Source organism: Myxocyprinus asiaticus, chromosome 31 (assembly GCF_019703515.2).
Source record: "Myxocyprinus asiaticus isolate MX2 ecotype Aquarium Trade chromosome 31, UBuf_Myxa_2, whole genome shotgun sequence".
NCBI lineage: Eukaryota > Metazoa > Chordata > Actinopteri > Cypriniformes > Catostomidae > Myxocyprinus > Myxocyprinus asiaticus.
In genome coordinates this window covers 17787070-17808825 of record NC_059374.1, presented here as the reverse complement: position 1 = coordinate 17808825, position 21756 = coordinate 17787070, and the positions used below count along the sequence as shown (strand labels likewise).

The window sequence follows — 21756 nt, the reverse complement described above, 5'->3', positions numbered from 1 at the left end:
GCAGTAATATTAGAGGCAGATTTATCATTTAATTCCACCACAATATACAGCATGGTCACCAGAGGGCGCTACAATGTTACAGATTTCACTCAGTTTGCAAGGTAGAGGCCCAATTTGGACAAGATTGAAGAGACCATCTTGACTTTAAAACAAATTGTAAATCAACACAAATCAGAACAATTTAAAGAGATAATAAAATATTTATAAAAAAAAACCTCAGAATCTTCATACATACATTGCTACTTATTTAGTACAATACCAAAGCATAAAGCTGAAAGTAAAACCAAGCTATTTCACTGTGACGTGTTACCTGACAATCAGTATTAATAATTGAGGAAAAACAATAGCTGAAAAAAAAACCAGAGAAAAAACAAAACAGAAAAAAGAGAAATGTTTTCATATTTAATTAAATTGCAATGTATATTTATCACAGTTGTAATAATTGGATTAAAAATACAGTTGAAGGAGGCCTTCTTCTTCTGCTTTAAAACATCTTGCACAATTTTGTCCCTCGTAAAACCCAACAGGTACCTCACACAGTGCTTTTAGCATCAAAAACAATAGAATAGCGCACAAGTTCAGCATAGTCAGGTCCGGTCCCGCCTGGAAGCACCGTCTTTTCTGAGCTGCGAGGATCCTGCATCAGGGCTGCAAGAGACTCGCACTCTCTCCTGTTTTTCTTTTGCAATAAAAATGAAGTAAATGTAAATGAGCCACTGATATCTTACTGAACAAACAATTATAATAGTTACATAACACATGAAACACATGAAAAGTACCTTGTTTGATGAGTGACTCCAGCTTGGTTTACTAGAAATAAACAATTGGATAAGACATGCACATTTATATTGGTCAGTTTTGTTGTAAAAACAATACATCAGATACTTTTGAAATAAAAAAAATAAATAAAAAAATTCGACATCATCAGTCTCCACCACTGAGACAGGAAAACTTTGTTTTCGCTGAGTGAATAGCAAGTTGTGGTCACTGTGGTGTTCCTGCCAGCCTGCACAAGCCACAGTGTATCCTGTTTATGAACGCTGTGCATGTCATTGGTCTAGGTAAGCTACCTCGTTTCCTGTTTGCCTCATTTCTCTCACCTGTATTGTAATATCCAGCAAAACAGTTAATTTATCTGGGCTTGTGAGAAAATGAGGCTACTCACCAAAGGACACACAAAACAACAATCAAGATCAGTGTGATTGCTGCGGCCGAAGAGAAGCAAATGGTGATGAATATCACTGTGCAGAATGAAACAGATAGAGAGTTCTATGATTTGGGAAGCTTCAAGGATTATAAAACAAGTGCAAGACAATACTCCACTACACATCTTTATAGATAAACTATCTTGCCAAAAGTATGTGGACACCCCAGTCTAATTAAAGGGTTTGCCTATTCCAGTGTTTCCAGTGAAGACAAATCTTAATTCTACACTATACAATGACATTCTAGAGAATTGTGTAACAGTGAGCCAGGGAAGGCTTTTCAGTAGATGTAGTGCAGGGATTTACTCTAATTATAGGTTAGGCACTGATAGTTGGGCGATGGGATCTTGCTCGTATTTGCCGTTCCAATTCATCCAAAGGTGTTCACTGGTGTTCAGGTCTGAGTTTTGTGCAGGGCAGTCAAGTTGAAAGCACGCAATTCTTTAGAATGTCATTGAATGGCGCAGTATTAAGATTTGTTCTCACAGAAATTACTGTAATAGCTAAACCTGTTAATTAGAAGGGGGTGTCCACATATGTTTGATCAGATATCATAGGACTGATGTTTGGTATACTCACTGTGTTGAGTCTCTTCACTAGTTACATCCACCCGAAGGGAGAATGTAGCCTTGTGGTGGTGGTACGAGACATGGCATATGTACAGCCCTGCATCCAGTTCAGATATTGCATCTGGAAAAACCAATGCCATGCCCTCTGTGCATGCTGCTGACCCGTCTTCCCTGGTATAAGAAAGCAGAGGCACATCTTAAGGATCCACATTAGTAATATATACTAAAAAACCATGCCATGTTGAGAAGGTTCTACTGTCTGTAATTTCTAGTTTAATATTTTATTTATAATTTCATATTTCCAATCATTGTTTAATGTTGATATACAGTGGCAAGAAAAAGTATGTGAACCCTTTGGAATTACCTGGATTTATGTTAATTAAACTAAACGAGATTGGAGGTGTGGGTTAGAGTTATTTTGAATTTTAAAAAGCATTCAAACATTTTGAGTTTGCAATTCACAAGAAGCATCTGCTGATGTGGACTATGCCTTGCAAAACAGATCTCAGAAGACCCACGATCAAGAATTGTTGTTTTGCATACAGCTGGAAAGGGTTATAAAGTTATCTCGAAGAGCTTAGATATTCATCTGTTCAAAGTTAGATGAAATGTCTAGAAATGGAGACGATTTAGCACTGTGCTACTCTCCCTAGAAGTGGCTGTCCAGCCAACATGACTCAAAGGGCACACCGCAGAATGCTCAGTGAGGTAAAAAAGGAAGAAACCTAGAGTGAGAACTAAATACTTGGAGTCACAGGAACTGGTTAACATCTCTGTTCATGAGTCTACGGAGAACATTAAACAGAGATGGTTAATCAAATTAATCAAGATATCATACAGGATAATGTCAGGGTGGCTGGGTGCCAGCTGAAGCTCAGTAGAAGTTGGGTGATGCAGCAGGACAATGACCCTAAACATCGAAGTAAATCCACTACTGAATGGCTTCAAAGAATAAAAATCCACCTTTTGGAGTGGCCTAGTCAGAGCCCAGACCTTAACACAATACAGATGCTATGGAATGACTTCAAGAGAGCCGTTCACACCAGACATCCTAAGAATATGGCTGAGCTGAAGCAGTTCTGTAAGGAAGAATGGTCCAGTATTCTGGAGGTTGTGCAGGTCTAATCGGCAGGTCCCGGAAACGCTTGGTTGAGGTTATTGCTGCCAAAGGAGGATCAACTAGTTATTAAATCCCAGGGTTCACTTACTGTTTCCACAGAACTGTGAATGTTTAACGGGATGTGATCAATAAAGACATGAAAGTTTATAATTGTTTGTGTGTTGTTAGCTTAAGCTAACATTGTGTTTGTCTATATTTGTGACTTTGATGAAGATGAGATTACATTTTATGACCAATTAATGCAGAAAACCAGCTAATTCCAAAGGGTTCACATACTTTTTCATTTCTACTATTGTAATTTATGAGTAAATGCATTTATGCCACCTCTGTGCAGCATGAAAGAGTCTGTGTAAACACACCGCTTTGTGGTAGCTGTATGCTGCTTCAGATGCAATTTCTGTGCCTTGTGGCTCCCTTAAACCATATATATAAATAAATAAACAGTGGGATCCTCCAAGACCTTTGAGCCAGTTGGATATATAAATATAATGCATAAAAAAATAAAATAACGCAATTACATAAATTCTGTAATAAGGAATTTTCCTTCCAATGGACCAATTCAAGCTCAAAGTAGCACCTTCATGTTTTTGCAACTTGCAGTCAGCAAGGGGCAGTTAGCACAACTCTAGCTGTAGAGGCAACAAACGTCTCGGTTACTGTCATAACCTCCGTTCCCTGATGGAGGGAATGAGATGTTGTGTCGATGTAGTGACACTAGGGGTCAATCTTGAGAGCCCGAGACACCTTCAGGTCTTTGAGAAAAGGCCAATGAGAATTGGCGAGTAGAATTTGCATGCCACTCCCCCGACATACAGGTATAAAAGGGAGGCTGGAATGCGGTTTCATTCAGGTTTTTGCACTGAGGAGCCGAGACAAGGTCCCGGCCATTACAGCGGTGGCAAGAGGGACACAACGTCTCGTTCCCTCCATCAGGGAACAGAGGTTACGACAGTAACCGAGACGTTCCCCTTCTGTCACTCACTCGACGTTGTGTCGATGTATTGACAATAGGGGTCCCTATATGAAACGCCACAATGGCTGAACTGTGTTACATGAACTGCCGATGCAGGTGTAGGCAAGCTAATATGAGCGTAGGAACAGATGCACTCGGACTGCACGTAGCCTCCCCAGACGCCCCAAAATGTCATGTAATTCCCAACAACCCTGGTGGTGGGGGGGGGGGGGGGGTGGAGGAGACGTATCTAGTATGGGAGCAGGCCGTGCCAGGTATTCTCTCTAAGTTTTTCTCTCCACAGAATATTAGATTCGGCTGGGGCCTTTAAATGCTCATAAAATGCACCAGGGAAGGCGTTCTTTTCCGTTCCTATTCTTTGAGGGGGAAAAGACCCTGCAGATGCCACACCCTGCCCTGAAGGGGAGGGTAAAAAAGTGGCGAATACGTCATATGGGCCTAAGGCCGCACATGGAAGAGGCACGGCGGTAGGTCCTGCCCTTCGTAGGGGAGGAACTCTACAAACGCAGTGACCGGGGCAGAGAGGGCTCTGCCAAGGGAGACGTGGGTCTACTGAAAAATGGAGACTGTACTGAAGATAAATTAAAGGAGGTTACCGGGGAGCTTACCCCATTACAGGGCATGTTAGCACATGTACTGGGTCCGACTACGAATTCCTCCGCTGAATTCGTGAGCCAGAGGACTAGGAGGAAGGATATCCAGGGTTCACAGGTCATGAACACGCATGGGAGAGAAGAGCGCACGGCTTCACCTCGTGGAGGAGAAAGGCGCTATACACAAGCGGTACACCTGGCCAGCTGCACCGCATAACGAAACGTACCTGTTTGTACCTGAAAGAACACGGGACGAAACAAGCTCAACCTGGAGATTGTAAAATCTCACGAAGGTATTGGGTGTTGCCCAGCCCGCTGCTCTACAGATGTCAGCTAGAGAGGTGCCATTGGCCAGTGAAGGATGCCACTCTCCTTGTGGAGTGTTCTCGAACCCGCAAGGGGACGGGCACAGACTGGGTCTGGTAGGCCAAAGCGATGGCGTCCACGATCCAGTGGGCAAGCCTCTGTTTGGAGACAGCGTTCCCTTTCCGCTGTCCACCGAAGCAAACAAAGAGCTGCTCAGAGCCTCTAAAGCTCTGCGTGCGATCCAAGTAGATGCGCAAAGCACGCACCGGACACAGCAACGATAAGGCTGGGTCTGCCTCCTCCGGGGGCAGCGCTTGCAGGCTCACCACCTGATCCCTAAAAGGGGTCGTGGGAACCTTGGGCACATAGCCCGGTCGGGGTCTCAGGATCACGTGAGAGTCTTCCGGACCAAACTCTAGGCACTCTTCGCTGACAGAGAACGCTTGCAGGTCCCCGACCCTCTTGATGGAAGTGAGCACGGTCAGGAGGGCAGTCTTCAATGAGACGGCCTTTAACTCAACTGACTCTAGGGGCTCGAACGGGGCTCTCCGTAGGCCTAAAAGGACCGCAGAGAGGTCCCATGTCGTGGTGTGCTGCTATAGCAGCTACATAGACCTTGAGAGTGGAGGGGGACAGCCACCCATCCAACTTCTCTTGCAGGAAGCAAAGCACTGAACTGACTGCGCACCTCTGGGGGTCTTCACAATGGGAAGATTACCACTTAGCGAAGATACGCCACTTCAGAGAATACAGCTGCCTTGTAGAAGGAGCTCTGTCCTGAGTGATCGTGTTAACCACTGCGGGTGGTAGACCAGTTAAGTCTTCCACGTCCCATCCAGGGACCAGACATGGAGATTCCAGAGGTCTGGGCATGGGTGCCAGAGGGTGCCCCATCCCCGAGAAAGAAGGTCCTTCCTCAGGGGAATTTGCCAGGGAGGTGCTGTCGTGAGGGGAGTGAGATCCGAGAACCAGGTCTGGGTGGGCCAATACGGAGCCATGAGAATGACCTGCTCCTCGTCCTCCCTGACCTTGCAGTACCTGTGCAAGTAGGCTCACTGGGGGGAACGTGTATTTGCGCAGCCCCCGGGGCCAGCTGTGTGCCAGCACATCTGTACCGAGGGGAGCTCCCGTCAGGGCATACCAGAGCGGGCAGTGGGAGGATTCCCGGGAGGCGAACAGGTCTACCTGTGCCTTGCCGAATCGACTCCAAATCAGCTGCGACCCGAGGCAGCCGCGCTGAGGGGACCCTCGAAGCACTTACCTTGCTCTGCATGCCTGGCGTAAGGTGGGAGGAGGAGGGCTTCTCGGGCCGTCCTCGAGACTCGTCACCACCGACCGGCCGGGGGTGTGGTTTGTGTGATGCAGCGGGGCACGCAAAGGTGGGGGGCCATGTTCGTGAGGCCCAGGCTGCAGGCGCTCAGTGTCCGGTAGCCGTGGGGATGGTGACCATGAGCACTGGCGGTGTGACCTGAGGAGAGAGGAAACTGCTCTTTTTTTGACAATGTGGTGCGAACAGAAAAGAAAAAGGGAACAAAAGGTTTTCCTCCCGGCCATCCACCGAGGGATGGAGTGGTCTGGCTACCAGCTCCGGAGTTCCCGCAGACATCTCAATCCTCGGGTGTCCCATCTCAGGGGTGCTTGGGAGCCCTCCTGGGGGTCTTCACGGCCAGCCGAGAAGCGGGGGGTGTCCCTCTCCTGCGGGGGGCTCTACGCCAAGGGCTGGGCTCGGGCTGGGGCGCCGGTTGAGTTTGTATCGCCGAAGGGGGATGCCCTTGGCGAACAGACAGGGTGCGCACTCTTGAGCTGCGTCGGGGCAAGATGTGCTGAATGGCCTCCTTCTGTTGCTTCATCGCCGAGAACTGCTGGGCGAAGTCCTCGACGGTGTCGCCGAAGAGGCCGACCTGGGAGATGGGTGCGTTAACGAACCCTCATCTCGCCCAGGTTCAGCCACAGGTGGTGCTCCTGGACCACAAGCATGGACATCGTCTGCCCGAGTGCACGCGCTGTGACCTTAGTCCCACGGAGGGCGAGATCGGTCGCCGAGCGCAGCTCTTGTAGCACACCGGGATCAGAACTACCCTCGTGTAGCTCTTTCAGAGCCTTGGCCTGATGGACCTGTAAGAGGGCCATGGTGTGCAGGGCGGAGGCGACCTGACTGGCAGCGCTGTAGGCTTTAGTCGCCAGAGACGACATGTCCTACAGGCTCGAGAAGGGAGTGCTGGGCGACTCCGCCAGGTGGTGGCGCTCAGCGGGCACAGGTGTGCCGCGATCGCCTTATCCACCTGGGGTATCGTGGCATAACCCTCAGCCGCAATGAGAACATGAACCATCCACGAACGCTTCCTCAACGTGATTTTGGCCCAGGCACATGAGGCAGTGATCATGACCGTCAGAGGCGGAGAGGTAACGACCGCATCCAGGAAATGCACTGAGACGGAAGGGCATCTTTAAAAAGACGCGTCTTTAAAAAGACGTTCAACGTCACTGTGCCTGCTCTAAGAGAGGAAATATACTCTTTTAGAGGAATTCAACTCTTTTAAAGCGCTGTAGAAGCGCCCAGGGGCATAGTCTGCAGTGGAGTGCAGAGTGGAGAGAAAGCCGCTGGAATGCGGCGTATATCCAACAGCACACACTTCTGAAGAGGTGAATGGATCAGTAGTAGTATTCAGCTCGCTGAAATACAACCGCTTGGCTCCGAAAAAAAATCTGAATGAATCCGTATTCCAGCCTCCCTTTTATATGTCGGGGGGAGTGGCATGCAAATTCTACTCGCCAATTCTCATTGGACTTTTCTGAAAGATCTGAAGGTGTCTCGGGCTCTCAAGATCGACCCCTAGTGTCACTACATCGACACAACTTCGAGTGAGTGACAGAAGGGGAACCGGCAGTTCAAAGACAGCTTGATGGAGCAGAGTGCAGTTTTTGAGGCATGTCAAGATGCGTTTTCTACATTTACTTGACACAGTGTCATGAAAACACAGCATTTATGGCTAGAGACTTATTCTGTCTGATTTTAAGGTGAAGCTACAGTTTTTGTAAAAAGTATATTAACAAAAGGGCCTAACTACAATGAAGCATAATCTTCTTTAAAATATACTATATAATTATCAGCATTAAAGAGATAGAATGTAAATAACCAAAAACAAAAGAAGAAGAATGATAAAGTAAATGTGAATGTGGAGATTTACAGTAAAAAAAGGAATTACATATTTATCTGTTTCTTACCCACACCTATCATATCGCTTCTGAAGGCATAGATTTAACCACTGGAGTCTTATGGATTACTTTTATGCTGTCTTTATATGATTTTTGGTCCTTCAAAGTTCTGTCCACCATTACCTTCCATTGTATGGACTTACAGAGCTGAAATATTCTTCTAAACATCTTCATTTGTGAAGAAATAAAGTCATACACATCTAGGTTGGCATGATGTGGGTGAGTAAATGATGAGAGAATTTTCATTTTTTGGTAAAATATTCCTTTAAGCAGCACTGAACAGATACACCATTATGTAAATAAATGACTCGAAAACATAGTAGTGAACAGCAGCATTTAACTAAATATTATATATCTATATTTGTGGGCAAATTTTGGCACCAAATTACTGTTATCACCTGAAGTAAGTTTACTGTTTATGTGATGTGTCAAGTACAATAGAATATTCTTGAATTTTACATACTGATGCAGTAAAGTTTAATTAGCCCCTTTCTTCTCAATTTTTGCCCTTGGGTGTCTGAAAAATCAATGTGCTGAATTTAGGTTTCAAGAGAGTGCTGGTGGACTGTGCCATTCTCCATGGTATTGAAATGACAAACATGCTCTTGCTGCATCATTGATGGGTGTCAAATGCTACCAATGTGTGAATGCTGTGTGTTGAGCATAATTTGAGCATCACTCAGCATACCTGTAACACTGAGTCTTGTACGATGGTGCATTGCCATGGGCTCTGAGAAGTATCTTCTGGTTAAAGAGGTTTTCTTGCAAAGTAAATCTATGTTCATGTTGCCCATGAGTTCTACGATCAAGTGTGGTTTTATTTAAAATCTCAATAGATGAGATAACTGTGTGGAAAAAAGCAGATTGCATTCAGCAAATTAAAACAGCCGTACCAATTCACTGAATGAATGTCAAAGAAACTTCAGTTTCTTCTTTAACAAGGCCCTTTTTATGTTGAGAAAATACAATTATGCTTACAATATTTTGGAACAAGTTTTTGTTGCCTCTCAATGTTGCCATGCTCATTCTGGATCAAACAAATTAACTCCTTCCCCTCATATTGATCAAGTTGAAATTCGAAGGTTGAATTGACTTGTACTTTAATTCCATTGTACTTGGCCTGAGCAGGTGCCTGAACTATGGTGTCTACACCAGGAAGGACCCAGGAGATGTTGGGTTTCAATCCATCACCACTGTACTCACACACAGCATACCAAAGATGAGTGTATCGCTCTTCTCCTAAAACCAAGCGGCTTTCAGATGGCCCTGAAAGAAAAGAGGTTTTAGTTTGTCATACATTGTTCCTATTATATAGTCTTAAACACAAGCAAAGCATTAATCAACACAGCAAATGTACGTAAACAGTATACACTGTATATAAATGTGTGGTCTATAGTTGTGACTTAGTTGTAGATTAAATTCATACACAAATCCAAGGGTTAACATACTTTTCCCTGCAACTGTAGATCAGTTACAGTTTCCCAGTGATAAAATAATGATGTTACTTTAACTAATGAATGAATTTAAAATACCTAAAGATGGGAGGTCAGTGCTCTTATTCTCTGGTTTCTCCAACCCTCTGTGCTTAACCATACAGGTCACGGTGCACCCGGAAAACAAGTAAATTGGAACTTGTACCACACTCTTAGCAGTCACCATATGACTCTCCTGATTCTCAGACTTTGCGAACTCACTAAAACTATTGTCACTGCCAAAGCACTCTGTATTCCAGGTGATAGTTGCTGCTGGACTCTGACTCTCCACCAAACACACCAGCTTGGAATATGCAATGCCACTTTGCCATTTAATACTGGACTGCAATGTTATATTCGGTGGTGCTGCAAAGACAAAAAAAAAAAAACACTGATGGTAAGGGTTAGGATCACATCACTCGGTTTACTCGCGGCATGGATGTGCCGATTACAGTGTATGTACAGTGAATTATTGCTGAGAGCTTGAAAGTCAAGGAGCATTTACAATCCAAACACTCTATTTTGCATATTGTTGGGTCATGGTAATACGACAGGAATAGTTTGCCCAAATTTTTATTATTAGAATTATTAATTACGATTCATGCTCTATATTCCTGTCATGTGTATTCTGTTGATTCATGTCTTTTATTTTGAAATTCTAGTTCCTGTTTCATGTCATGTGTTCCTGTTTCCCTCCATGTTCATGTGTCATGTTTTCATTGGTTTATTGTTTAATTAGCTTGTTATGAGTTCTGTTTGTTCATTGGTTTATGTTCTCCCATGTCTTGTATTTAAGCCCTCATGTTTGCATTGTCTAGTTGTCAAGTATTGAATGAGAATGTTGTTTTGTAGCCAAGCCAAGCCAAGCCAAGCCAAGCCAAGCCAAGCCAAGCCAAGCCAAGCCAAGCCAAGCCAAGCCAAGCCAAGCCAAGACAAGCCAAGCCAAGCCATAGTCAAGTCTAGTTTATGTCAAGTTCATGTTTTTGTTAAAGCCATGTTCATGTTTATATTTAGTTAGGGTTTTTGGATTTCACGTTCTGTAATTAAAACTGCACTTGGGTTCTTCATCTCATCATCGTCTTCGTCATTGCCATCATTGTCAGCAGTTCCAGCATACGTTACAGAATACTTGACCAAACCATGAACCCAGCAGTTTTACTTCTGCACCTACGTCAGGGGAATCGTCCCCTGGAGGACTATGTTGAGGACTTCTGCGGTCTAGCCAGCCAGGTGGACTTTAATGAGGTTGCCCTCAAAGACTGTTTTAGATTTGGACTGAATGAGTCCATTTCTTTTTTGATGCCTGGCGGTCGCAGTTCCCTCAGCCTGGCTCAATATATCGACCTCGCCCTACGGTTCATTGGTTCCCCGTTCACTGTGGGGGAGGCGGATGCCGAGCCAGAGTTCCACGTCATGGCCGCCGCCGAGCCAGAGTTCCACGTCATGGCCGCCGCCGAGCCAGAGTTCCACGTCACGGCGGCCGCCGAGCCAGAGTTCCACGTCACAGCAACGCCTCAGCCTGCTCCATGCCACGTCACAGCAATGCCTCAGCCTGCTCCATGCCACGTCACAGCAACGCCTCAGCCTGCTCCATGCCACGTCACAGCAACGCCTCAGCCTGCTCCATGCCACGTCACAGCAACGCCTCAGCCTGCTCCATGCCACGTCACAGCAACGCCTCAGCCTGCTCCATGCCACGTCACAGCAACGCCTCAGCCTGCTCCATGCCATGTCATAGCCACACCTGAACAGTGGGACCTGGAGATGGTTCCCACCCTTATACCCACCCTTAGTTCTCCTGAGCAGGCAAGGGGAACTTTCGGCCCTCTGATCCTGCCTGGACCCTCTGAGCCCTGGACTTCGCCTTGGCCTGTCGGTCCCTCGACATTGCCTCAGCTCGGCATTCCCTCAGCTCCACTACGGTCCTTCAGCCTGTCGGCTGTGCCGGGGTCCCTCGTCCCTCCGGCTCCTCCTTGGTCTGTCGGTCACCTGGCTCCGCTTTGGCTCTCCGATCCTCTGGCTGCGCCTCGTACCTCCGATCTGTCAGCTTCACCGGGGACCTCCTTCCCTACGGCTCCACCTTGGTCCTCAGTCCCACCGGCTCCACCTCAGTCTTCCGATCCCTCAGCTCCGCCTTGCTCCTCCGAGCCTCCAGAACCGCCTTGGTCCTCCCTGCCATCGGCTCCACCCTGGCCCTTCGAGTCTTCGGCTACTCTCCGGGCACCACGTTCCATGGCTCCGCCCCTCGAGCCTCTCACGGCTCCACCTTCCATGGCTCCACCCCTCAAGCCTCTCATGGCTTCACCCCCCACGGACTTTGCCCTGGTCCCATGCCCCTCGCCCTTTCTTGCCACGCCCCAGGCCTCAAGACACCCCCCCCCCAGCTCCCTACGGAACTTTGAATTTATGTCATGTTTTACGTGTTTTGTTTATGTGTTGGGGTGTCAGGAGCCACCCCTTAGTGGGGGGGATATGTCATGTGTATTCTGTTGATTCATGTCTTTTATTTTGAAATTCTAGTTCCTGTTTCATGTCATGTGTTCCTGTTTCCCTTGTCATGTGATTTCTGTTTTCCCTCCATGTTCATGTGTCATGTTTTCATTGGTTTATTGTTTAATTAGCTTGTTATGAGTTCTGTTTGTTCATTGGTTTATGTTCTCCCATGTCTTGTATTTAAGCCCTCATGTTTGCATTGTCTAGTTGTCAAGTATTGAATGTGATGGATGTGAATGTTGTTTTGTAGCCAAGCCATAGTCAAGTCTAGTTTATGTCAAGTTCATGTTTTTGTTAAAGCCATGTTCATGTTTATATTTAGTTAGGGTTTTTGGATTTCACATTCTGTAATTAAAACTGCACTTGAGTTCTTCATCTCATCATCGTCTTCGTCATTGCCATCATTGTCAGCAGTTCCAGCATACGTTACAATTCCAAATCAACTGAAGCCATAAGAACACATTGTATGATGAACAAAACAGAATTTAAGTCGTTACTCACTCTCAAATCATATTATTAATGAACTCTGTGAATCAAATATGGTGGCTATGTCGATTACATCAAACCAAATTGGTCATTCCGACATGATGTTTGTTCATGGTACGTGAAGAAAACCAGTGAGGTTAAATGCTGCTGACATATCTGCCATATTCGATTTATTAATTAATTAATAGTTTTTATTGACAGACCGGAGTCACTATGTACTTATTATACGAAGTTTCAAAGGTTTGTTTGGAAGTAGCTTGTTCATCTAGGCCTGTCAATCATATACCAGGTAGCCTACTGTATATATAAGCGGATTCTTCCATTGCACCGGTGCCAATTCTTCCAGCATCGCTCCACCTCCCAATCTATACCTTTAGTATATTTCATAACGCCCTTACCAATTATTTCAAAATTGTCTTTCTATTTCTTGCTTTAAATCAAGGTCACATTTACCTTCACACAGCAAAATTCTGTGGGCTAAATACAGTCATCTCAATGGGAATTCACAGTGCCTGGGTAGCTCAGTGAGTAAAGACGCTGACTACCACCCCTGGAGTTGCGAGTTCAAATCCAGGGCTGCTGAGTTACTCCAGCCAGGTCTCCTAAGCAACCAAATTGGCCCAGTTGCTAGGGAGGGTTGCGATTAGTGGTTCTCGCTCTCAATGGGGCGTGTGGTAAGTTGTGCATGGATTGTGGAGAATAGCATGAGCCTCCACATGCTGTGAGTCTCTGCGGTGTCATGCACAACAAGCCATATGATAATATGTGTGGACTGACTGTCTCAGAAGCGGAGGCAACTGAGATTTATCCTCCGCCACCCAGATTGAAGTGAGTAACTGTGCCACCACGAGGACCTAAAGAAGTAGTGGGAATTGGGTGTTCCAAATTGGGAGAAAAGGGGATTAAAAAAAATCTATGGGAATTCACGTGATGAACCAGTTGGCGAAGAATTTCCCCTCACGTGTTTAACATGGAATTGAAGTTAGGTGAACTTTGGCAGGCGAATGCACCTTTGATGCCCCAAAATACTCTCTAGATAGGCAGCTCAATTGATTTTGCAACACAGCCAGTAATGTCTAAAAACATTAAAGAATTTAGAGACATTTATTATGATGATTGGAGTCTCATTGCCTTACCACACTTGGAAAGAGTCAACCATCGTCCCTCTTTGCCCGTAAAAAGGGGATGTTCAACTATGCACTCAATTTTGTGTTCACGGGGCATGCACATGGGCACAGTCACCACACTTCTGACAGAACATGATCTGTTACAGGAAACAACATCAGATTGAACTGTACTGTTAAGTTCTTGTGGAAGGATCCAGGACACGTTTGCTGCAGGAAAACCATTGGAGGCCAAACACTCAATGTAAATGTGGTCTGAACTCACATTGTGATTCAAACTAATATTAGGGGCGAATGTCTCTGAAAAAGACAAACAGGTTATGTTAACCATCTCTATATACTGTAGTTGTAGTGTGTGGAAATGTGTTAATATAGCAGATTTTGTACCTGGCAATATGACTTTCGGATTTACTTCAATTTTCATCTGTAAGGAGGCCAAATGTCTACGATAAGAAGCCTGACAGATGTATTGTCCTGCATGGTGCTGTTCCTCAATAGGTCCTTTGATAAAAACATCACTGCCAACAACATCCACATCCTCAGGCAGTGGTTGGCCTTCCCTTAATCAAAGAGATACATTAGTGCCGAGCAGACATTTCACAATTTAGTTGAGTGTCTTTATGCTGTACTCAACATTATTGAATCTAATATTTCAGTGTAGTATTCACAAATTATGGAAAATTTTAGATGACTATATGACTTTTTTTTAAGGGGATGATATACTGTATGATATTAATAATTCTTACTTGGTACAGCTGATTTTATAACTTGGTACAATGCCCAAAACATTCATACTGATTTTGACATTAGTGTCTCCTTCCTCAAACACCAATAAAGTCTGATTTTCACCACCATTCATAGCAAGACTATGATCCTTTAACTGAAGGGAAGAGAGATCTGGGAAAAAAAAGGATTTAAAAATGAAACAAACATTCTACTTATGCTAATATATTTAGTTAAAATTGTGCTAGTACTCACAGTAAGTTGGCAAAGTAAGGGTCCTCGTGCTTATGAAAGGAAGAAGCATGTAGCCAAATATGCAAGTGATATTTTCACCCTGATACAGATCTGACTGGAACTGGAATGAACTAATAACTGAATCTGCTTTTGAAACATTTCTCTGTAAAGGTGGTGCATTTTTTAATTCAGGCAACATCCATGTGATGTTTGGTTGAGGCCTCCCCCCTGTCGCTGTGCAGATGACTTCTTGAAAATCTTCTCCCCCTTCCTGGACCAAGACTGTCTCCATGGTCATAACAGGAGAAACTATTAAAGTGAAGAAAAGTGCCAATAAGAGCAGGTGAAGAAATCTATCTAACAGTCTATTCTTTTTTGCGAAAACAAAGAAGTATATATGGGAGTTTATTCGTTGGGTTAAATAAGCTGCCTTTTGAGTTTTGGGGAGTTTTAGCAGCTGTTGCATTTGTTTACCAAGCTGTTGGAGATTCTAGCTATAACTCCAAGGTACAATATTCTCAGTTCATGTAGGCAGGAAACTTGTATGAACTATAAAGGCTATTGTTGAGATTCAGAAAATATATTTGTATATATTTTTAAAAATATCTTTAGTCCAGTTTCTTTTTTTTTTTAATAGAAACATCTCTATGGTGTACCTTCAGAGTATATGATGTTTGTGGTTGGACAGCTGCTGAAAATATAAGGCTTCTACAGGAAACACATGCAACACCCACATAAAGAGCAGACAGCAGGAGAATACCTAACTTCATTTCTCAGATCTGTTTCTGTCTGTTTAATCCCAAACAAACATAGACCATGCACAAGAACAGAAAAGGCTTTTTTGCATCAAAGTTCCTTTTCAAGGCAAGTCAGTCTACTCGGTGGGCATCTTAAAGGGATAGTTCAAACAAAAATGAAAATTCTCTTATCATTTACTCACCCTCATGCCATCCCAGATGTGTAAGACATTCTTTCTACTGTAGAACACAAAGAGTTTTAGAAGAAGATCTCTGCTCTGTAGGTCCTTTCAATTGCAACTGTTTAACACTTTGAAAACCCCTGGATTAAACCATATGAGTCATATGGACTAATTTTGTGCATTTATGGCCCCATTCACTTACATTGTATGGACAAACATCAAATCTCCATTAAAATTTTTATGTTTGTGTTGCACGGAACAAGGAAAGTCATAGGAGTTTGAGACGACATAAGGGTCCAATAAGTAAATGATGAGAGAATTATCATTTTTGGGTGAACTATTTCTTTAATTCGGGAACACACCCAGGCAGCCATTATCTATGGATTCAAGTGGCATACAAGTACAGCTCATTTCTACTTAAATTGGGAAGGACTGAAATCTCCAAAACAGTTGGTGAAGATTACGATAAAGAACATATTTCAAAACAGCAGTTAAATCTGACAATAGTGGTATCATAAATTCTGCTTATTTAGCTCAGACCATGTCTATATCTAAAAGGTGATTGGCTCTTTTACCTGAAAGGCAGGACTTCATTTTCTACACTCACCAATTGCGTATTCCGACTTCTCCCATTAATTTTAAAACAAGTGGTCTGTCTCAGCCTAAACATTCACTGACATTTTGTCTTTCAGTTTCTTATGTACTGATTGTGTACTTGTCAAAGCAGAACTTACCAAATGTGTCCACCTCTATGTTGGCTCTTTTAATTCCAGGAAAAGTTGGATGTTGGATGATACAGGTGACAGTACTCTGATTATTCATAATAAGGGGGAATCGAAGTACACTTATTGAACTGGTTGTGCCATTGAAATGAGTTGTATTAATCATGTTCACAGAGAAGATGTCATCTCTTGGAAGGGCACCGGAGATCTCCCAGCTAATGAAAGCCTCGGGCTTGGCATTGGCTGCAGAGCAACTGACAGCTTGGTAGAGGGTCCCGTTCACTACCTCCTCCTTCACAGTGATATCAATATCAGGCCGGGCTTAGAGACAAAACAGAGATATTAATGACTTTTGCAGGATTATGTAATCATAACATCAAGTTTAGCATCACTCAGTGGACATTTTATCTTAGAACTGCCACAATAAATGTAGGACTCGTGTAATATAAGTTTGCTAAAATGTTGCCAAAGTGATGTAATTTTCATGAAATAAGGCTCAATTTTCTTTCTTTCACAGAAAACAGGAGTTATTTTGCAGAATGTCCTGGCCGCTCTTTTCGCATTCACATATATTAAAATTTGCCGTCTCAAGATACGTCATGCCAGGTTTGATGGCATGTGACAAATGAGAACCAATGATGATGTCATTGATGTCAAACTTGGCCCCTTAATGCCCCATCAAGCCCCACATTTTAATGCAGGCTATGTGAACACTGAGATTTAAGAGCTAAATACATTTTCAGCAAATGAGAATTTAAATTACAAAAATTAAATTGGTCTGTTCTTTACACAAAGCTATCGTATGGCTGCAAAATACTTGGAAGAATATAGCGTCCTTTGGACCACTTTTATACTGCTTTTTTGTCATTTTTGCAGTCCAATGGCCCCATTCCCATTCATTTTAATTGTCTGGAAAACAGTGATAAGGACATTTTGCAAAAACTTTTCCTTTTCTGTCTAAGGCCACACTATTACATTTTTGTTTGAAAACACATTCATTTTGCTATGTTTATGACTCATCCATACTGGAGCAGCATTTTCCTCCACTGAAAACGGAGACCTTAGAAAGCACACTCCATTACCACATACTTTGAAAATTATGATGTTTAGAAATTGAAATCTGAGTTTCCATAAGAAAACAGATTTGATTTGACGTGGCCTATGTTGCATCATTTAATGAAGTGGATCATTTCCATTCAAACTTACCAATGATCTTGAGCAACATGTTGTCCTTTGTTTCATCATCATCAGAGTTGAAGACGCATGTGTATTCTCCCTCTACATCAAGACTGGTTACGTTCAGCTTTACAGTGAGGTTGGTAACTGATGCAGGAATATCAAAGTTTTCTCGGTTGAAAGGAATGTTGTTGTATTTGTAGCCTGCCATTTTCTTGGCACTCTTTGAAGAATCGAGACGGTTCCAGGAAGAGAACATGATTTTACTTTGCCCAGTGTACAGACAGTGCAGGTAGACCTCTTCCCCCAAAATCCCTGTCACAACTTGGCCAAGAACCAAGTCTTTAGGCACTGAATCTATAAAACAAGGGGAGCAATGTAAATCAAAGATACTTAGAGGGTGTGTTTTTGTTTACAGAGACAAGATTTAATGACATAGTCCAACACAGTAATCATTATGAACACAACTAAATTTATTTGTTGTTTACTTACTCACTGTCCCCTGCAAACCCCACATATATAAAGCACAGTTGGGGGAAGTGTCAGCTCTTGGCACTCATGAAAAACTTTGACAGATTTCTTCAGTTGTGAAAGGGCAGCCAACAAATGCATTTCTCGAACATGTCCATTTAACACTCCCTGCTATTTTGTTAAATGAAGGGCATAGATTAAGAAACCTACTTCTTAAAATTGAAGGACTTTACACAAATTCTCACTTTGTAGAACAGCTAAAATCACCTTAAAGGGATAGTTCACCCAAAAATAAACATTCGTCCATGTTGTTCCAAACTCTTATGAATTTTTAGGGACTGACAGTCTCAGTCACCATTCACTTTTATTGTATGGCAAACAAATGCAATGAAAGTGGATGGTGACTAAGCCTAACATTTCATTTTGTGTTCCACAGAAAAAAAAAAAGTCATATGGGTTTGGCCCAACATGAGGGTGAGTAAATGATTTTGACTTTTCATAGTTTTTGGTGAATAATTACTTAAGCTCAATTTTTAAACTGGGAAGTTTTGGCCGATCAGGCCTTTTCTGGAACAAACAACAAAAGTGACATCACATGAAGCGTGCATAGAGTCTAGGATGGATATCGAGTTTCTCTGATTTCACAAGAGGAAGCAGGTGTTTTTGGTTTTTCAGTCATGTGACAGTTTTTTCCAACACAGGTCTTCTAAATGTGTGTCGTGGGCTGCTGTAAACCACAAACATACTACTGTATCTGATTCACAGTCACATTTCACAGATTAACATTTGAACACAATTTTTGTTCAGAATCACAGCTGTTCAATGCGTCATCACTACATTGATTTGATGATGTTACAAATCAATGGCATGACTGGTAATAACATTGTCAGCATGGAAATATTATATTAAAACATATGTCAACACATACAAATCAGGAAACATACAATCACAATAGCCAATTTTCATTCACCATGATATCCAAAACATATTGCATTCTAAATTGTTTTGTTTACTGAAAAATGCAAACCACATTTGTCTAAGAATTTAATCTTTTCTAGGGATCTAATTTAAAAAAATTTTTTTTTTTTTTTTTTTTTTAAATGCCCCTGTATTTATTAGTTTCAGAATGAAAGGGGTATGTGGTTACATCCTTGATGTCTACATTAGGCCAGTGGAAATGCCTAAAGCAGTATTTTTAAAGAATCTTCCCAACACGGAGCTATACTCATTCCACTATAACCATTAAAGAAAGCATCACATACAGTTGTGCTCAAAAGTTTGCATACCCTTGGAGAATTAGTAATATATGTACCATTTTTAAAGAAAACATGAGTGAGCAGGCAAAACACATTTCTTTTATTTCTTATGGGATTCATATTCAACTGTAGGTTATAACAGAATGGCACAATCATAAAACAAAACATGACAACAAAGTTAAAAAATGAAATGACCCCTGTTCAAAAGTCTGCATACCCTTAGTTCTTAATACTGTGTATTGCCCTATTTAGCATCAATGACAGCATGCAGTCTTTTGTAATAGTTGTCTATGAGGCCCCAAATTCTTGCAGGTGGTATAGCTGCCCATTCCTCTTAGCAAAATACCTCCAGGTTATGCAAAGTCTTTGGTCGTCTTGCATGAACCGCATGTTTGAGATCTCCCAAGAGTGGCTTGATGATATTAATGTCAGGAGACTGTGATGGCCACTCAAGAACCTTTTTCTGCTGTAACCACTGGAGGGACAACTTGGCCTTGAGCTTAGGGTCATTGTGGTGCTGGAAAGTCCAAGAGCGTCCCATGCGCAGCTTTCGTGCAGAAGAATGCAAATTGTCTGCCAGTATTTTCTGATAACATGCTGCATTCATCTTGCCATCAATTTTCACAAGATTCCCGTGCCTTTAGAGCTCACACCCCCAAAACATCAGTGAGCCACCACCATGCTTCACAGTGGGGATGGTATTCTTTTCACTATAGGCCTTGTTGACCCCTCTCCAAACATAGTGCTTATGGTTGTGACCATAAAGCTCTATTTTGGTCTTGTCACTCCAAATTACAGTGTGCCAGAAGCTGTGAGGTGTGTCATGGTGTTGTCGGGCATATTGTAACCGGGCTTTTTTGTGGCATTGGCGCAGTAAAGGCTTCTTTCTGGAAACTTGACCATGCAGCTCATTTTTGTTCAAGCATCGTCATATTGTGCTCCTTGAAACATCCACACCGTATTTTTCAAGAGCAGCCTGTATTTCTCCTGAGGTTACCTGTGGGTTTTTCTTTGTATCCCGAACAATTCTTCTGGCAGTTGTGGCTGAAATCTTTCTTGATCTACCTGACCTTGGCTTGGTATCAAGAGATCCCCGAATTTTCCACTTCTTAATAAGTGATTGAACAGTACTGACTGGCATTTTCAAGGCTTTGGATATATTTTTATATCCTTTTCCATCTTTATAAAGTTCCATTTCCTTGTTGCGCAGGTCTTTTGACAGTTCTTTTCTGCTCCACATGGCTCAGTATCTAGCCTGCTCAGTGCAACCACGTGAGAGCTAACAAACTCATTGACTATTTATACACAGACACTAATTGCAATTTAAAAAGTCACAGGTGTGGGAAATTAACTTTTAATTGCCATTTAAACCTGTGTGTGTCACCTTGTGTGTCTGTAACAAGGCCAAACATTCAAGGGTATGTAAACTTTTGATCAGGGCCATTTTGGTGATTTCTGTTATCATTATGATTTAAAAAGGAGCCAAACAACTATGTGATAATAAATGACTTCATATGATCACTGTCCTTAAATAAAAGACAGTTTTTTTGCACGATCAGTCATATTTTCAAAATCAATGCCAAAATTTCAAAATTTCTGCCAGGGTATGCAAACATTTGAGCACAACTGTACATAAAATTCTGTACAGCAGAAACAGTCAAAGTTCTAAATAACAATTTATAATAACAACAACACATAATAAGCCACTTTAAATGCATAATAAATCTAGTTATTGTGCTCAAGGGGATATATTCTTGCAGGGTGTGTTCTTAGTAATTCACCCTGTGAACATTATTACCTTATACTTTCTGAAAACTTTCTACAGAAAATGGTCAATGGCCACAAATTTTCTCAGGAAATGTATGCTCAGTGAGAATATCCAATAGTTACACTGATTAAGATGAAATGCACAGGTTATATATGCTAGTAATTTAAATTACTCCATCCGAAATCTGTCCTAATATCCAGCTTACAAAAAACATGCAAGCTATTCAAAAGTGCAATGAGATACACAAGCATCATTTAATATAAACATGTTAAAATTAAGCCAAAAAGGATTAAACCTGATAGGACATTAAACCTACCTTGTATTTTCCTGCTGTGTGCAAGATTCAGCACCATTCCTAAAATAAAAAATATTGGAAGCCCCATGTTGAAGTCATCAAGGAAGGCAACTGGAGCAAAAACACTTGTACGTATTTGTCAGGGTGTGTGTATGTGTATGTGTATGTGTTTGAGTCTGTCAGACTTTGTGTAGCAGAAGGGGTCAGAGTCAGCTGGCAGAGGAGTGTTTGAGTGTGTGCTTCTCACCCCAAACCCAAAAATAGTCAAGCTCTGAATAACCCACAAACTGTCTGTCTACACTGCCTTTTTAAATAATTTCTTCAAAATGAATCCCATGCCCATTAATTGTGGTCAAAGACATGATAATATAGCATCTTTCCTGGTGAAACAACCTGGTCTGACCTTTCAGTAATGATTAAGTGCTGTGTTTAAAAATCTAAAACAATCACAGACTTAAATGATGTGCCACTAAAGTTTCTGTCTACATCTTGATGACATTTTGCTGGCAACCGTTTAGAGACGAGTCAAAGATATAGGGTAGGATTGGACAGATGTCCCATTAAGATATGGCCCATTAAAATGGTTAAATAGCTATCATAAATATGACCATTTAGATTTGTCGAAAAAAGAAATT

At 42.6% G+C, this 21756-nt stretch overlaps 1 protein-coding gene across 2 annotated transcripts; it reads right to left on the bottom strand.

The window, feature by feature from the left end:
• Positions 1–3: 3 nt before the first annotated feature.
• On the bottom strand, positions 4–21276 carry si:ch211-149e23.4 (uncharacterized). 2 transcript variants are annotated; one of them, XM_051665963.1, is made up of 14 exons: positions 21143–21276; positions 17362–17688; positions 16168–16476; positions 14536–14823; positions 14304–14454; positions 13945–14117; positions 13570–13857; positions 9515–9820; positions 8961–9248; positions 8671–8827; positions 1785–1945; positions 1166–1241; positions 780–810; positions 4–679 (listed from the first exon to the last, which is right to left on the bottom strand). In XM_051665963.1, the coding sequence occupies exons 1-14, from the start codon at positions 21207–21209 to the stop codon at positions 533–535; spliced, it is 2769 nt and encodes a 922-aa protein (XP_051521923.1). In that variant the 5' UTR covers positions 21210–21276; the 3' UTR covers positions 4–532. The 2 variants fall into 2 exon arrangements, with proteins under 2 accessions (XP_051521923.1, XP_051521924.1); XM_051665964.1 differs by lacking the exon at positions 13570–13857.
• Between the last annotated feature and the right edge of the window lie 480 nt (positions 21277–21756).

Excerpts from the sequence above, each read along its gene's own strand:
- si:ch211-149e23.4 (XM_051665963.1), bottom strand. The coding sequence starts at position 21,209 with ATGGGGCTTCCAATATTTTTTATTTTAGGAATGGTGCTGAATCTTGCA. Across the intron at positions 14,824-16,167 it reads CATAGAGGTGGACACATTTG|TTTCTCCTGTTATGACCATG; the intron begins GTAAGTTCTGCT and ends TCACTTTAATAG. Across the intron at positions 9,249-9,514 it reads CACTGACCTCCCATCTTTAG|GGCCATCTGAAAGCCGCTTG; the intron begins GTATTTTAAATT and ends CTTTTCTTTCAG.